The sequence below is a fragment of the Aethalodelphis obliquidens genome, unplaced genomic scaffold, assembly GCF_003676395.1.
Source record: "Aethalodelphis obliquidens isolate GAN/ISIS:26980383/991018 unplaced genomic scaffold, ASM367639v1 scaffold18, whole genome shotgun sequence".
In the NCBI taxonomy this organism is placed as follows: Eukaryota; Metazoa; Chordata; class Mammalia; order Artiodactyla; family Delphinidae; genus Aethalodelphis; species Aethalodelphis obliquidens.
Window position 1 is genome coordinate 22203939 of NW_020837962.1, and position 19364 is coordinate 22223302.

At 35.8% G+C, this 19364-nt stretch overlaps 1 protein-coding gene across 3 annotated transcripts in view; it reads left to right on the forward strand.

The window, feature by feature from the left end:
* Positions 1-19364, forward strand: part of SEL1L2 (SEL1L2 adaptor subunit of SYVN1 ubiquitin ligase) — a 99298-nt gene that overhangs the window by 10462 nt on the left and 69472 nt on the right. For 2 of the 3 annotated variants that reach the window (XM_027118337.1, XM_027118338.1), the window contains exons 2-3: positions 7582-7637; positions 15747-15915. In XM_027118337.1, the coding sequence (XP_026974138.1) occupies positions 7582-7637; positions 15747-15915 (225 nt within the window). Of the gene's footprint in view, positions 1-7581; positions 7638-15746; positions 15916-19364 lie in introns of those variants that run through there. The other variant, XM_027118339.1, reaches the window with a different exon arrangement.

The following is a 19364-nucleotide window of genomic DNA, read 5'->3' on the forward strand; positions in this document are numbered from 1 at the left end:
ACACACACACACACACACACACACACACACACACACACACACACCCTGATAACACCTGAGGAAATAGAACAAGTAGAACAAATGGTTGAAAACTAAAACATAAAATGATTGTCATAAGATGTATTTAGAGAGGTTGCTATATCCTTGAAACAAGAGCAGGTCTAAAAGATGAGCTATTTTGGAAATGAAATAAATAATGGTTAAAAAAAAAAGCCTCAAGGGTAAATAGCAAAATTGAAGAGCAACCTGGAGGCTCAAAGATCAAACTGAGAAATTCTCTTAGATCACACTGCAAATGGACAGAGAGATGACATGTATAAAATAAAGGTTAAAGGCCTTGGAGGAGCCACCCAAAAGTTACAAATCCACATAATGGGATTTCCAGAAAGAGAAAATCAAAGCACTTAGAAAAAGAAATAAAGAAATCAAATAAAATTCCCCAGATCTGAAAAACGACTCAGATTTTTAGATTAAGTGCCACTGAGTGCCAAGCAAGAAGACTGAGAAAAGACACACTCCTAGAAAATAATGGCAAAATCTTAATATTTCATGGCTAATCAGAAAATCCTAAAGGCTTCTAAAGAGAAAAAATACATTATTTATAAGGAATAAAAGCACCATGTTGACTTCAAATTCATTAGCAACATTGGGTACAAAAAGATACTAGAGAAATATTTTCTTAGTATTGAGGTAAAATGATTTTGAATCTAGAATTTTATAATCTGACAAACTATCAGACAAGTGTAATGGCCAAATAAGATATTTACAGACAAGAGAGGATTCAGAAAATTTACCATCCACAAATTTTTAGCTGAAATATTGACTTGAAGATATGCTCCAGCAAAATAAAACACAAATTCAGGAGGAACACCAAAAATCAATGGTAAGCAAAGAAATCTTTAAGACTTATGATTACTCTAAATAAATGTTCATTTTAATTTAAAAAAATATAACAATCACAAATTCATTTAAAAAATTCCTTTCACAATAGTGACAGAAATTATAAAATAGGTAGGAATCAATTTAATTAAAGTGAAACAAGACATACATGAGTAATAAAAATGAAATTTTTCTGAAGACCATTAAAGAGAAAAATCAAAATAAATTAAGGCTATAAACCTGAATGGATCTCAATATTGTAAATATGGCAGGTCTTTGTAAATTAACATGTAAATCTAATGCAATCCCAGTGAAAAGATCAACACATTTTTAAATGAATCTGACAAACTTATTCTAGAATTTATCTAGAAAAGAAATTATGCTAGAATCCCCAAGATAAGTTTTTAAAAGAGGAACGATGAGAGTGTGTTTTGTGTGTGTGTGTGTGTGTGTATCTGCACAGAGAGGTTCTTGCCCAACCAGATTGTAAAATATGCAATTATAAATCTGCATTAATTGGAGTATTGGCAGAAGAATAGACAGATCAAGAAAATAGAACAGAGAGGTTTCAAACAGGATTTGAAAAATAGTTTTGAATGTGAAGTTATACCTGATTATGGAGGAAACTGGAAGTCAAAATAGGAAGTTAGTCTTTGTACAATAAGACTTGTGGGTTTCTAAGCAGATATATGCCTTGCTGGAAACAGTAGTTGGGGAAAATTATTCTGAGGGTAGATGTAAGTTAGATTAAAATTAGAATAATCATGATTAAATCCATTAGGAAGCTGTTATAAGAATGCAGGCACGAAATGATGAGGGTCTGATTTATGCTGTGCTTTCCACAGGGAACCAAATACTCACCCCCACAAAAATCCCTTTGGCAGAATTTTCTCTGGACCTTTGTAGGTACCAGCCCTCACTCTTCTAACTCCTACATTTCCAGAGTTGTTTACTCATTTCCCGCTCATCTACACTTCTATTCCCACCCTGGCCTGCTCCCATGATTTTAGTCCCAGGTTTTGGAACTGTCCTTGTTGCCAGGTTGTCTCTCATCACTTGTCTCACCTCTGCCAGCCTGGATTCCTTCTCTGGATTCTCCTGTTACCTGTGTTTTTCTGCTTTCCAGCCATCACAGTTTGATTCCCAGGGTTTTACTTCTTAAGTGGCCGCCTGTCCCAGAATCAGTACCTTATTGTTTCCTAGCTCCTGACCTCCTGCACTCACCATCTGTCCACTTCAAAGTCTTTGCTGACCCCACTCAGCTCTTAGATCATGCCAGAGAGAAAAGGTGAGGATTGAGCATTAAGAAATACACAGTCGTTAGTGGATATAAAACCAAAGAGGAACTCTAGAATAGGGGTTTCAAAGGAAGAACGATATCCAGGATAGTGTAAAGTTACAGAAACCAGTGTACTACACAGAATCTAAAAGAAAGTTTGGAAAGGAACCAATGGTTAATATTTTTATACCAAATGAATCAGGTGAAGATCTAAGTGAGGCATAAGGCACCATTTTAGAGAACTAGGACAGGAGAATCAATAAAATACTTCTGTTTAGTTTCATTTGTCAGTGTTGTGTGAACAAAGAATCAGATTTTATTTGGCTTTAACTCCCCAGGCAGATCCCCCGTAAAATACAGAAGTGTTTTTTCATAACTTCAGTCAGTAAAAGAACAGTCACATTAACTGGTGTCCTAATGTTCATTTAAAGGAAGATAAACCGTGTCCTGGAAAGAAAGGAGGTGAGCAACGTTGGGGGAATTCATGGTAAAGCCAGGAGTTAATGTATATCAGGCCTTTCATGAGAAAGTGGATCTGAAAAGAACTGTGATCAAGGCAATATTGGGGGATATTATTTTTTTCTAATCCTTTTCTCAATGCTATGAATATATTATATACGATTTATTTTGGCATCATTTATTGGTCTAATGTGGCTTCTGAGAAATGAGAATTCTATCCAAGGAGTCCTCGTAGGCTGAAGAAACAGGCTTATTTCAGTTATCAATTGCTGCATAACAAACATCCCAAACTTAGAGGTTTGAAACAATGATTTATTATTTGTCATAATTCTCTTTCGGGTTGACTAGGTGATTTTTCTGCTGGTCTCATCTGGGATCACTCATGCAGCTTCACTCAGCTGGTGGTCAGTGGAGACAGCTGGGTCTCTCTCTCCATATGATCTATTACTCCTGGCATGATAATCTCAAGGCATTTTTCCAAGAGGGTAAAAGAGGCTTAAAGGTCCAAGCACTACCCCTGGAAGTTAACAGTGTCATCTGCCACATTTCTTTTGGCCAAAGCAAGTCACAAGGACAACCCATTCAAAGAGTAGGGAAAATAATCTCCATCTCTTGATGGGAGGATTGGGCAAAGTCACATTGTAAAGGGGTATCAACGTGGGTAACGGTGATTCACTGGGGACTGTTGTTGTGACAGTCTACAACAGTCTAACCTTAGACCTCAATGATTCACATCTCTCTCATGTGATTCTCCCCCTTCCAAAATTGTCCAAATCTTATCCAATTATAGCATCAGGCTCAAAATCCATGATCTCATAATCTGCATCAGGTCAAGATGTCAATGAGGCTCCTTGGTGCAGTTTTCAGATTCAGACACCTATGAACTAAAAAGGCAAGTTACCTTCCCATTACCTCAGGTACCCAACGTACACTGGAGAGATAGAAAAACCACACTACCGTAGATACTGATGTTCAAAAAAGGGGAAGGGGAAAATGTACAACAGCCACTGGTCCATGACAATTTGGAAATCCAGCCAGGTGCGTGTTGTCAGGTTTCTATACTCCAGGAGTAGACAGTGTTGCTTGATTGGAGTATATTCCTAATCTTTTGTTCTCCTGGGTTCTGGGCAACAACCTCTCAGCTCCTGGCTCTGTCCTCTTGGTTGTCCTTCCTTCTCCATAAGAAATGACCTGTGTTTGTAGGTGAGAAGCTTTCTCATCCTTCTTCCTACTCATTGAAAGATAGAGGCCCAGAAGCCTCTTTTTATTTTGAACTATCTCAATCTCTTTTACTCTAAGCTAGTACTGTTTTTTCAACACAACTCTTAAAAATTTTGTGGTTTTTCTATAAAGCTGTTGGGGTTCACTCCATGCCCCCAGAAGGCGTATGGATAATTCTTTTGGAGGCAATGAGCTGTAGTGCTAGTTTCTTCTTTACTATTTCAAAATTCTTCTTTCTCAATGGGGGATAATAAATTAAAGCTCTTGTGTACATAAAATGGTGTGTTTCACATTATGCAAATAGACATACCCTGTAAAATTTTGTGCATAAATCAATTTTTTATAAAGACAATGGACTGCATGTCATTGTAGAAGCTTGCCATTCAGTCTATTGTGAATCCTTTGGTAAAGTTGGGAGAGACAGTGGAGTAGAAAGAGGGATAGCTCTGGAGTCAGACCTGCATTTGAATCCCACTCTGCCATGTGACCTTGGACAAGTTACTTATGCTCATTTGATGTCAGTTTCCTCATGAGTAAAATAGAAATACAAATATTCTGTGCTTACTCCTTAACAACCCAGCTTCTGTGCTGGGTTGTTAAGGAGACCAGAGCTAAATTATGCAAAGCAACTGGCATATAATAAATTATAGCTAGATTACAGATGTAGAAAATAAACTTATGGTTACCAGGGGATAAGGGTGGGGAAGTATAAATTGGGAGATTGGGATTGACATATACACACTACTATATGTAAAATAGATAACTAATAAGGACCTACTGTATAGCACAGGGAACTCTACTCAGTACTCTGTAATGGCCTATATGGGAAAAGAATCTAAAAAAGAGTGGATACATGTATATGTATAACAGATTCACTTTGCTCTACACCTGAAACTAACACAACATTGTAAATCAACTATACCCCAATAAAAATTTTTAAAATAAATAAATTAATTAATTAAAGCTAGAGCTACAATTCTAGAGCTGAATAAAACTTGAGTCCCCTTCCAAAGCTGACTCCATATCAAAACTTTTTGATGGTATATTCTGTTGTATGTATATTTATTTATTTATTTATTTATTTGGATGATATACTACTGATCTAGTATATTATAAAAGACACCACAAAAGTAGAAATTATAAAGGAGATTTTTTAAATCACACATAAGTAGTTCTAATATATTCATCCTGCACGCAGTGGATTGTGTTTTTCTCAGGGAGTGCTGAAATTTGTGGCAATATCAATATTCACATAGAGGGAAGTGATGAAACAGTGGGACAGGTCTCCAACAATCACCAGTGTTTCTCAATTGATATAAAAACCTACAAGAAAGCATTGTGCAAGGTACTATTTGAAGCAGAATGGTTCCCCCAGTAGCCAATCAAAAGTTTGTTTTCTCTAGGTGAAAACCTAGAAGCCTGATATTTAGGAAAGAAACACATTTTTTAAATGAGTTTCAAAGGAGGTCTTTTTTTATTGAGCAACTTCTGCTGTAAATAATAACCAACTACCTTTATCTTCTTTTTATGTTTTAAGCTATTAAATAGTTTGTTCCTTCAGTTAGATTATTGCACCTCCTCCCATTTCACTAATTCTTTTATCTGCATTTATTCTACCTTTGATAACTGCTTTTAGCCCTGTAATTTTCATGACAGTTTGATTTTCTGGTCCAGTGTATAATACAATTTATTCCATTTAATATCCATAATTTTCTTCTCTTATTCTAATACACATGACACTTTCTACTTCTTATTCTGTGTCTGTACATTCTGTGCATACTAACTCTAATTTTATTCTCTGTACTTTGGAGAATATAATAATGGGAATATACCAAATCACATTGCTTTTTCTAGTTTACTTTTTCTAGTTGTGATAATGGAATTTTTAAATTAGTAGACGTTTGCTGTGACTGTAATATCAGTCACACTGTCTGATTTCCAATACACAAATATAATTAGACTAAGTAATTTGTTTTGAAGAAAATACCTTAATTCAGAAAGAAGTCATATTATAGGCAAAGCATTAATAAATTCTAACAGAGTATTAAGTCTTTAATAATGCTTTATTCACCATAGTCCTTTTAAAATACAAATTTACATGTACTATTATCTTGAAGGCATCTTAAGTCCTTTAAAGAAGTAGGCTTCATATAACAATAATAATAATATTATTATTTTTATTATATATGTAGCTAACATTTATTAAACATACTGAACATGTATTAAGTACTGTGCTAAATACGTTACATGGATTATTTCATTTGATTAGCATAATAAATTAATGAAGTAGGTATAAAATTAGGACTTGATCACAGTCCTGTGTGACTCAAAGTCTACACGGTGGGCCATGATGCTATGTTGCCTCTGATAATGAGTATACATGGCCCCAAAATTAGCACTTTGCAAACTTGGGATAAAGAAAGTTTCATTTGTAGTAAACATTTTTATTCTGGTAAAATTTATTTTACATCCTGAAGGTAAAGAGCAATCCTAATGTACATAATTGTATGAAATATATATAATCTTTAAATTTTTCATGTGCTTTATATTAATGCATTTGTCACCATGTAATTATTGGATTTTTATTTAGAATTTGCCAACTGTTTCTCTAATTTGACAGAAGACTAAATATCAAACAACCTAGGACCAGTTTCTTTAAGGACTGGCTTATGAAGTAAACATAATTGTGAGGCCAAGTGCTAAAGTTCATTAGTGAGAGAAAGAATGAAACATATCAAATTGATAAATAAAATGTCAGAGATAACATTAGAAAATTCATAAACTGCTCTTAAAGTACAAGCTCATGACTATTGGAAATATAAAATTTTGACTACCCTATATTTGTCTTGAGTCAAGTTCTTCAGTCTATAAAATGTGAATGTATCACATACATGCATTTTTTTACTTCAGGAAATATGTGGGGTCACTTTTGCTGTGCATCAAATAATTTTTCAGTAATTGAAACTGAGCAATACTAACAAAGTAGTTGACGTGTCATGAGGTATCACCCCTTTATATCAGGTTTTCAAATTTTTATTTTTCTAAATATGTAAGTTAATAAATTTCAAGTACTGTGCAAAAATGAAATATATCAACAACTACATATGTATTCTATATGGTATATATAGTCTATTCTTCATAAAAAGATTCATTAAAAATTGCTTGTGAAAATTATTTGCTTAAATTTCAAAGCCTGATATAATTATACTACTCTACATTTCTCAGATATTTATATCATTCAACTATATTCATTTTTAGTATCTCTCTGCCATATGGATGAGTCTATAAAAATTTAAAAGACTGTATTCTCTCTTCTATGTTTTAATATTTTAATATTCTATGTTTTAATATTCTATGTTTTAATATTCTCTATTAATAGAATTAATATTCTCTATTAATAGATGGCTTTTATTTACCTAGATACTTTTTAATTAAATTCTAGCTCAGAAAGTTTTCAGCTGTTGTAATTAACTCCATTATTTGTAGAACTCTTTCATGTTATCTCAATTTCATGATGCTTGATTAAAGTATTTAGATTATGTCTGGTGTCAAGTTACATCTTTAAAAATTATCAGTAAAGGAATTACTTTGTAACACACTATTAGTAACTTTAAACTGTATATTATTTTAAATTATTATTTTTAGAATTCTAAGTTATCCCAAAAGTTTTTTAACAAGAAACTGTAGTGAATTTTTAAAAAGAAAATGTTTTCATATTTTATAAAAATGTTTGTATATTGCAGCTATCGAAGCAGAAAAACATAATAAAAAGCAAAAAGAAAGAAATGTCACCACACAGGTAAATATTTTGCTAAATCATTATATTTTTCCAATACAAAATATAAGCTATAGGCACTATTACTAGTGTTTACTCAGCATGCTCAGATTTTCTTAAACAACTAATTATTGACTATTGTTTCTGTTCCTTTTTTTTCATTCTCAATCAATATTTTTTGTTCATTCATTCAACAAATATTTGTTCATTCCACTGTGAGAAGATAAGAATGTCATCAGGCCTGAGCTTTTCTATACACCATGGCCTGTCTGAGGTCCTAAATACTAAGACAAAAAGGGCACAGACCAGTCTGGTTTATAGAGTCACAGATGCTTATTAACCTTTATTAACCTCAGGATGTCTTCTGACATCTTCAAAGAATTTAACATTTTCAGTCTATTCTCAACCCAGCAATCAGCATAATCCTGTAAATGTTAAGTCATTTCCTTGCAACCATCTCACACCAATGTCTTGCCTAACAGACTCTGTGGTCTGGCCCCACTGCTTTTTCTCTGACATCACCTCCCTTACACACACCATTCTAGACACACTGGGCTCTGTGCTGTTCCTCAGAAACCCCAGATGTGTGCCCACATTTCTGTTCTTTCTGCCTGTAACATCCTTGAGCCCAGATATCCACATGGCTCCCTTCCCTCTCCTCCTTCAGGTCTTCGCTCAAATGTCATCTTTTTTGGAGGGTTCTTCCCTAGACATTCTATAAAGTTGCAATCACTCTAAAATCACTATCATAACACCTTCTATCTCCCTTCCTTGCTGTATTTTTCCTCTCAGAATTACCATTATGTAACATAACATATTTTGTTATGTTTGTTGTCACTCTCCCTCCACTAGAATATAAACTCCATGAGAGCAGGGGTTTTTGTCTCTGTTGTTCACTGCTATTACCCCAATAACTAGAACAGTGCCTGGCACATAGCAGGCCCTCAGTAAATGTTAATTGAATTAATGAATAAATCTTAAATCCAGATTAAAGAAGTAAACTTTGAAAAAATGTTTATATAAATTAAAAACTCTCTACATTGCAGCATTTTCTAAACCTCTGCAAATTTAGCTTTTCCCCCATAACTACCACATCCCATAATTAGCAGTGCGATTGTTATCTGCAGAAATAGAAGTGACCTTGGCATAAAGTTCAGTTTGTCCTTGAACAGGTAGAGATTTAAGGACATCTGTTTCATCAGGTCATCTTGCTTTCCTTGTTATCTTATGATTTGTAGTGCCTGCCCAATAACATATAAAAGCCCCCTTTGGATTCGAGGACCTCTTTACTGCTTGGGACCAAGGATGCTGCTCAGGCCCATAAGCGTCCTCCCCAGTGAGATTAATAGATGAGGCCTATACAGTAAATATGGGAGAGGACCCCATCTCTACCCATGTACAGCCAAGCAAAATAGAAAACTATAAACTGTACTAGAGATCTTAGAATATTGGAAAACAATAGCACTATCTTCCTGTCAAAGATGGAAAACATGCCAGGGTGGCCTGTTTGTAAACTATATATCTCACTCAATTCCCCCAGAGTTTCTTCTTTTTTTACCTTCCTTAGCACCAACCTTATAGAGCACAGACTGAGGAAGTGAAAAGACCAAAGACTCAAATGATTCTAATGCAAAGTCCTTTACATCCATTCTATACTACAGCCAGGATCAAGTAACCTTAATTCACTCAACTTGCCATGTTGTTTCATGTCTACTTTGTAATAAATAGGATATTATCTGGCTGAAAACATTCTCTGCCTAGCTCTACCCCTACTATAGACATGGTAAATTCTAGTTATCTTTCATAATAATTACTATTTGCACCATAATTTTTTTAAACACTCACCTATGTATAGCTACTCTTTCCCTAGGTTTTCTCTTTCTGGCTTTATAACTCTAATATCCACAAGAGTATCATCTACTCCTCCATCCCCCAACACACACTTTCTAAAAACACACATTCACACTTAACATGATGTTTAAAGACACTTTGTTTTGTGTTAAGGATCTAATACTTTCAGGAGTTCTGTGTATTACTTCCTTCAGTATTAAAGAATGATCATGATCACAGAGCGGGGGTAGACTCTCAGGTATCTAATGTCCTACCATGGAGTAACTGAGGCCGCACAATGTAGCAATTCAAGTGTATGGCTGAGGGACCATTATGACAACCACCACTACCAAGAGCAACAGTGAAAACTCTGAAAACAAGGAAAAAGTAGCCCAGCTCACAGGATTGCACAGTTTCACCGGAGTTCCCAGAGTCCTCAGTTCCTTTCTCTGCTTCACCTAAGCAGACACATTCTGCTTGTTTTTGAGATTACTGTTATTGTTCTAATAGTTAGATTTTTTTTTTTACACATTTTGGTACCTTGATTTATGTCTTACAGTTATGTAATACTTTAAATTTTGTAAAATCCCTTCACATATACTATTCATTTCTCCTAACATTTCTGTGAAGGAAGTTAATTAGTTATTTAAATGGTTACTTATTAACCCCATTTTTACGGATCAGAATAACCAAGCATGTTCAAATTTAAAAGATCTTTGTATTACAAATTTCATTCATTCAACACAATGCCTACCATGTACCAAATACAGTCACTGGAATCTGGAATTTCCAAAAGATTCTAATTTTTTTTTAGCTTTGTGAAACCTCCATTTGATACTGCTTAAACTTGATTGTGAGCTTCTAAAGGGTAAGAAGGTATCTTGTCAAACTTTTTTGCATATGGTAGATACTGTAAAGATTTACAGATTTAATTAAATATGGTGCTGCCATCTAAGATTTCACTATAAAATGGGTGGATTCTCCATCCCGTGGACTCTTATTTTTTTTCTAATCACCTATCTTGGTGTCATACTTCTCTAAATGCTGCCTTTACCTTCATTTTAACTGAAATCTGGTTGTCGCCTGAGAACTTCTTTCCCTGTAGCCCTCTTGGGAATTTTCTCCCATTGCAAAATAATATTGGTCCTAGTTGGGGTGGTCAGTATCCATCTTCCTCCTTATTGCTACATTCTCATTGGGAGAATAATAGGAGATGGGGACAGAGAAGTAGCCCATGGTCTTTGTCTCCAACTCTGCTCCTGTCATTGTTCTTAGAGACTTCAGTATCCATGAATTCTATCCTCTCTATTCTGTTATTTAGACCTGTTAGCTCCAAGAATTGCACACTCCTCTCTACTCCCATGGTCATAATCTGGACTATGTCTTTTTCAAATTAAAATTTCAAGTTTCCAAGTCTCTAATGACCCCTGATGCTTTCCAGGTTACTCCGTCAATACTTCAGTTCCACCAGGACCTCAAGTCTATTTGTCCCTTTTACTGCTCATCATTCCCCTCACATTCTCACTTCCCTTCTTACTTGACTTAGAGTTGGTGGCTCATCCCTACAGGACCACAGTTTCTTTTCTAAAACCTTTGGGAACAAGTATGTTACAGAATTCAAGGTTTTTTTAAAAAAAATTATGGTAAAATATACATAACATAAAGTTTACCCTCAAAACCATTTTTAAGTGTACAATTCATTAGTATTAGGTACATTCATTCACACTGTTGTGAAATCAAATTCCAGAACTCTTTTCATCTTTCAAAACTGAAACTTTATACCCATGAAATAATAACTCTCCACTCCTCCCCTACTCCCAGCCCCTGGCAACCACCGTTATAGTTTCTGTTTCTATGAATTTGATACTCTAGGTACCTCATATAAGTAGACACATACAGTATTTGTATTTTTGTGACTGACATTTCACTTAGCATAAAGTCCCAAAGGTTTATCCATGGTGTAGCATATCAGAATTTTCTTCCTTTTTAAGGGACAAAACAGAAACTCTAGTGAAAGTTATGAGGAAAAAGGTACTGAAATTAATGACAAAAATCAGGTTTCTAGGGTTACCTTTTGATTTTAATTACCTGTTTATCCCTTGTACCATGAATACTTAATACGGCTATATGTTTAACTATAATTTTTTCTGCTCCTTGCATGTAAAAATGCAGAATATAAATACTCTAATATGTATTGCTTCTTAATGTGCTCTTAAATTCAGAAAGCTACCCTTATAATGCATCTGCCAATTAATAGAAATGTTATATTAGCACTGTATTATTAGTATCACTGATGCTATTTTATTTTTCCCCTATTACTTTCTACTTCACCATTTTCCCACATTTCAGAAGTTATCTTTGGATAGCTGTCTACTGTTGTTATTTGGTGACTTTTGAAGGTAGATGTACAAATACACAATAAAATAATTAGTGTTGCCTTTGCCAAGAGAAAGAAATATTTTTACTGATGAATGAGTTATTTCTTCTATGTAAGAGGTAGTTATTGTTTTAATTTACAAGTGGCTATTGCCATATTTGCTTTATTTTAAAAAAAACTTAAGCATGTTAGGAAAAAGTTTTCAATATTATTTTATATCCTTAACTGAATATAGTCTAGGAAAAATGAAAAATAATAAGATCATTACCAAAAATACATTTGCTTCAATTTAAGCATCTCATAAGTAAAATCTTACTTTAAAGGAGAAAAACTACTAAATCAGTGAGCTTTTCTAATTTAAAAGTGCCAGTCATTTTTTCCATAAATATATATATACACATTTATTTAAGACCTAGAAAGCTCGAGTAATCTGTTACAACTTAAATTCCTTGTTAAAAACCATAATCCAGACAATCAGCTTCAATGTGTCTTTGTTATGTGTGTAAATATCTTCACTGTCTGATGAGTGATAGAAATTTTATAATATTTTATTTGTGTACTTTAATTGCATTTTAATTTGCTGTCTACCTTCTTCACTACGACCTAGGGCAGGGGTTCCCAAACTTTCACATGCATCAGAATCAGCTGGAGGACTTGTAAAAACACAGATTGCTGGGCTTCACCCCCAGAGTTTTTGATTCTGTAGACCTTAAGTGGAGCTGAGAGAATTTGCTTTGTTTTCCTTCCACGGGAAAAGTCATGCCAACTTCCACAAGGCTACAGGCTGGACCAAGTCCTCCTACCTCAAGACCTTATGTGGCTGGGCTGCTAGCGCTTATTTTGCTCTCTCTGTCACAGCTCTGTAGCACCTCACTCATCCCCCCAACAGGGGCCACTAATGAGGAAGTGCTGAGCTAGTGTGGATTTGCCACTGCTCTCGTCCTCACTGATGATTTCAATAAGTTCTTACTTTTCATGTACTCTTTTCCCAAAGAGGTTTTTCAGCAGAATTTAGGACCTTACACAGTGCCAAGGAACAGTGACTGTTTTGGGGCATGTGAAATGGGGGGAAAAGGGGACACAGATAGTTAAGGAAAGCAAGATACACCCTTGATTATTGAGCCCTAGGGAAAGTAAGTCTGACAGGCAAAGAATCCTTACCTTCCAGTTCTTCTTTAACTTCTCAGCTATCTCCCATTTGCAGGGAATGATGCTCACTTCCCATTCCATAGCAAACATGATTCACACTTATCCCCACTTAGACAAAAAACCAAAAATTTTTGTTTTCCATGTATATAGTCACACAATTTGGAGACATTACCACATGTATGTGTGTGGCGGTGTGAGAATAATTCCTTCCTCCACAATTCCTCCCTGCTCCCCATTCTTCTTCATCCCTGTAACTGGAATCTCCATCAACTCAGCTGGTCCAGCCAAAAAGCAAGAAGTTATCTTCAGCTTTGTCCTTGGGGATAAGCCTATATACAGTCCCTATCTGCACTACTTCCAAAACATATCCTAAATCTGCCCATGTAATTTATCTCTATTGCTTCTACACTCATCTGAGTCCCATCATCCCTCACCTGGTTGACTACAATAGTCTCTGAACTGTACTTTTTGTTCCCACCCTTAATCCTGTGCAATCTGCTCTTCACATGTCGGCCAGAATGTTCCTTCTTTCTAAAATTTAAATGAGAGCCTGTCATTTAAAACCCTCCAGTGTCTTCCTCTTGTCTTTATTCTTGTTGAATAAAATGTCAACTCCTTACCGTGTCCCTACATGATATGATCCCTACCTCTCTCTGTCTTTCTCTTTTGTAATTCTCCCCTTAGCTCACACTCCTTCAGTCACTGGGGCCTTATTTGCGTTCCTAGAACATACACGTTTGTCTCCACTTTAGAGCACTGGTACTTGCTATTCCCTCTGCCTGGAATGCTCTGCCCCATATCTAGGCAGGACTACTTTCCTGTCATTAAATTCTTGGCTACAAAGTCACCTCTTCAATGAGGCTTCTTGGACATCCAATCTAAATTACCTGTACACCAATCCCTCTTTACCCTGCATATCACTCTTTTTGACATCTCCTTGTTTTAGTCTCTTCATGGCATGTATTGATACATGATACTAAATTGTTTACTGGTTATTGTCTGTCTTCTCACAGACGAATGAAAACTCCATAAGATCAGAAAATTCTTCTGTCTTATTTGCCACTATGTGTTCAATTCCTAGAGGGTCTACTCAAATACTATCAGAGAACTTGTCCCTTACCATCCGTATCAAATAACACCAACTTCAATCAGTTCCATCCCCTTACTCTTGTCTTTTTAAACCTCCTTTTATCAGTTGACTCTTATCTTCCCCACCAGAACATCAGCTTCATGAGGACAAGGAATATTTTTGTTCGTGTCTATCTCCCCAGCTCTTAGAACAGGGTCTGAGGTAGACACTCAATAAATACTTGTTATTGAGTTATATAATCTTCAGATGCTTTTAAGAGTTAGAGGAAGGCTCTCTGTCTGCCAGGGCTCCCTGATACTAGCTCCAGCTGGCTATTGTTCTGCCCACTCCTACTAGGCAAGAAAGGAATCTAAATCAGGAAAGAGCCTCTGTAGAAGGAGGATATAGAAACACCAGATAAGCAGAGGCATTTGCCAAGCTTTACTGCCTCCTCAACTTAGCTGTTGGCTATTTTTGAATTGAAAAATTCAATTTCTTTTAATAGCAATAATATATGATAATCCCATTGTACCAAAGAATGCTGGAGGCCCATCGAAGTCCATGTTCTCTTCTTCATGATACCCAGATGGATTATATTTCCCAACTCCCCTTGCAGTTGGGTGGGGCCATGTGACAGCTTCAGCCAATGGAAAGTGACTGAAAGCAGTGTATGCCACTTCTCGGTCTGGCCTATAAAAGAAAATTGAGCAAAGCAAACCAAATGAAACAAAGCAAAAAACAAAACAAAACAAACAAACAGAAAACGCTTTCTGCACAAGGTCTTCTGTGCTCTTTCCCTTTCTGTCTGCTAGATATAAATACTCTGGGAAACCTTGGAATTCACATGTTGAAGCTGGCACAGTCTTTATCTGCCCAGGTCCCTGAATGAAAGCACAGAGCAGAGCTGCCACTGACTTGAACACCTGGTTATTGCAGAGCGGCCACTGAGCCATCATACACTATGGGTCCATTTGTTAACATACAATCTTTGTCACATACTTATACTTTTAAAAAATTCATGCTTATGTGAAATTCAGATTTAACTGGGCACCCTGTATTTTCTGTTGCTGAACCTGGCAACCCTACAATAAGAAGAATCACGTTTAAAGTCCTCATTTATCCATACAGAAACTTGTATATGAATGTTTATAGCAACATTATTCATATAGCCAAAAGGTAAAAACAGTCCAAATGTCCATCAGCAGGCAAATGGATAAGCAAAATGTAGTATACCCATATAAAGAATAATATTTGGCCATATAAATGAATGAAGTGCTGATACATACTACCACATGGATCAAACTTGAAAACATTATGCTAAGTGAACGAAGTCAGTCACGAAAATTCATACACTATGTGATTTCATTCATATGCAAATCCAGAATAGGGGAATGTGTAGAGATGTAGAACATAGATTAGTGATTGCACGGGGCTGGGAGTAGAGGGAATGAGAGAAGAGGGAGGGTAATAGCTAAAGGACTCATGGTTTCTTCTTGAAGTGATAAAAATGTTCTAAAATTGTGGTAATGATTGCACATATCTGTGACTATTCTACAGGTCGTTGAATTGTACACTTTAAATGTACAATTATAAATTTATAATTATGGCATATGAATTATATCTCACTAAGCTGGTTTTTAAAGAGTCACTTGTTTCATTTTAAAAAGCTACAAATGAAAAAAATGAGCAAAACTCTTTTTTTTTGTAGGTATCAGTGAGTGAAATCAAACAATATTTATCAAATATATTGGAACAAAAAAAATCAATTAATGTGATCAATAAAAAAGAAAATCTCTTAGAAAAAAAGAAGAATCAGCATAAATTAAGAATAAAAGGAATTCAAAATAAACATCTGTGGAAAAGAAGTAAAAATCATTGTAAGTAGAATGCCCTCTCACAGGTAACTTAAAAATGACTTCATGTACTCTAAAATCAAATTTTGTAGCTACATTCCAAAAAGTCTTAGGATATGGTCATAAAGAGTTATACACACAAAATCCTTAAATTTTGTCAGTTTTTGTCCACTGACTTAATTTAGAATTTGTACTGATGGTAATAAGCAGGTTGATAATTAAGACTCATGAATAAAAAGCCTCCATAATTATGTAAATAAAACATTTCAGATATTCTGTTAATAGAAACCCTCATTCTTTAAAGAAAATTGAAGTTAATATAGTGCTCTTTTATTTCTGGTCTAGCAATCTTAAACTGTCTCTAGTAAAGACATAACTGATTAGTTGATAGATTTCTCTGGATGCAGGAAGAGTCTAGAAAACATAAACAGTGGAAGCGCGTGCTCACCTTCCTGAGGCACACTTTCCCCTTCGCGAGTAGAGCATGGGTACAGAATTTCACCATCCTTTGCCTGATTTCATCAAACAAGCCTTCTGACAGGTCTCCCATGAAGCTATCTCCTGGCTTCAGGGCATCTTCTCCAGTATGACCCAGCCGTGTGACTGACAGGGTCATGGTGCTCGGCCAGGTGTCAGGCCTGAGCCTCTGAGGTTGGAGAGCTTAGTTCAGGACATTGGTCCACCTGAGACCTCCCAGCCGCTAGAAATATCAATCGGTGAGAGCTCTCCCAGAGATCTCCATCTCAATGCTAAGACCCAGCTCCACTCAATGACCAGCAAGCTCCACTGCTGGACACCCCATGCCAAACAACTAACAAGACAGGAACAAAACCCCACCCATTAGCAGAGAGGCTGCCTAAACTCATAATAAGTTCACAGATACCCTGAAACACACCACCGGATGTGGTCCTACCCACCAGAAGACAAGATCCAGCCTCATCCATCAGAACACATGCCCTAGTCCCCTCTACCAGGAAGCCTACATATCACACTGAGCCAACCTTACCCACTGGTGGCAGACACCAAAAACAACAGAAACTACAAACCTGCAGCTTGTGAAAAGGAGACCCCAAACACAGTAAGTTAAGCAAAATGAGAAGACAGAGAAATACACAGCAAATGAAGGAGCAAGGCAAAAACCCACCAGACCAAACAAATAAAGAGGAAAAAGGCAGCCTAACTGAAAAACAATTCAGAGTAATGATACTAAACATGATCCAAAATCTTGGAAATAGAATGGAGAAAATACAAGAAACGTTTAACAAGGACATAGAAGGACTAAAGAGCAAACAAACAATGATGAACACAATAAATGAAATTACAAATTCTCTAGAAGGAATCAATAGCAGAATAACTGAGGCAGAAGAACAGTTAAGTGACCTGGAAGATAAAATAGTGGAAATAACTACTGCAGAGCAGAATAAAGAAAAAAGAAAGAAGAGAATTAAAGACAGTCTCAGAGACCTCTGGGACAACATTAAATGCACCAACATTCGAATTATAGGGGTCCCAGAAGAAGAAGAGGAAAAGAAAGGGACTGAGAAAATATTTGAAGAGACTATAGTTGAAAACTTCCCTAACATGGGAAAGGAAATAGTCAATCAAGTCCAGGAAGCACAGAGAGTCCCATACAGGATAAATCCAAGGATAAACATGCCAAGACACATATGAATCAAACTAACAAAAATTAAATACAAAGCAAAAATATTAAAAGCAGCAAGGGAAAAGCAACAAATAACATACAAGGGAATCTCCGTAAGGTTAAGAGCTGATCTTTCAGCAGAAACTCTGCAAGCCAGAAGGGAGTGGCAGGACATATTTAAAGTAATGAAAGGGAAAAACCTACAACCAAGATTACTCTACCCAGCAAGGATCTCATTCAGATTCAACAGAGAAATTAAAACCTTTACAGACAAGCAAAAGCTAAGAGAACTCAGCACCACCAAACCAGCTTTACAACAAATGGTAAAGGAACTCCTCTAGGCAGGAAACACAAGAGAAGGAAAATACCTACAATTACAAACCCAAAACAATTTAAAAAATGATAACAGGAACATACATGTCGATAATTATCTTAAATGTAAACGGATTAAATGCTCCAACCAAAAGACATAGACTGGCTGAATGGATACAAAAACAAGACCCGTAAATATGCTGCCTACAAGAGACCTACTTCAGACCTAGGAACACATACAGACTGAAAGTGAGGGGATGGAAAAAGATATTCCATGCAAACGGAAATCAAAAGAAAGCTGGAGTAGCAATACTCGTATCAGATAAAATAGATTTTAAAATAAAGACTGTTACAAGAGATAAGGAGGGACACTATATTGTGATCAAAGGATCAATCCAAGAAGAAGCTATAACAATTATAAATGTTTATGCACCCAACATAGGAGCACCTCAATACATAAGGCAAATGCTAACAACCATGAAAGGAGAAATCAACAGTAGCACAGTAATAGTAGGGGACTTTAACACCCCACTTACACCAATGGAGAGATCATCCAAACAGAAAATAAATAAGGAAACACAAGCTTTAAATGATACAATAGACCAGATACATTTAATTGATATTTATAGAATATTCCACCCAGAAGTGGCAGAATACACTTTCTTCTCAAGTGCACACGGAACAGTCTCCAGGATTGATCACATCTTGGGTCACAAATCAAGCCTCAGAAAACTTAAGAAAATTGAAATCGTATCAAGCATCTTTTCTGACCACAACGCTATGAAATTGAAAATCAATTACAGGAAAAAACTGTAAAAAACCACAAATACATGGAGGGTAAACAGGGCTGTACTAAATAACCAAGAGATCACTGAAGAAATCAAAGAAGAAATTTTAAAAATGCATAGAAACAAATGACAATGAAAACACGATGACGCAAAACCTATGGGATGCAGCAAAAGCAGTTCTAAGAGGGAAGTTTATAGCAATTAAGTCTCACCTCAAGAAACAAGAAAAATCTCAAATAAACAATCTAACCCTACAATTAAAACAACTAGAGAAAGAAGAACAAAGAAAACCCAAAGTCAGTAGAAGGAAAGAAATCATAAAGACCAGAGCAGAAATAAATGAAATAAAAATGAAAACAATAGCAAAGATTAATAAAACTAAAACTGGTTCTTTGAGAATATAAACAAAACTGATAAACCCTTAGCCAGACTCATCAAGAAAAAAGGGAGAGGATGCAAATCAATAAAATTAGAAATGAAAAAGGATAAATCACAACAGACACTGCAGAAATACAAAGGATTATAAGAGACTACTACAAGCAACTCTGTGCCAATAAAATGGACAACCTGGAAGAAATGGAGAAATTCTTAGAAAGGTATAACCTTCCAAGACTTAACCAGGAAGAAATAGAAAATATGAACAGAGCAATCACAAGTAATGAAATTGAAACTGTGATTAAAAATCTTCCAACAGGGCTTCCCTGGTGGCACAGTGGTTGAGAGTCCGCCTG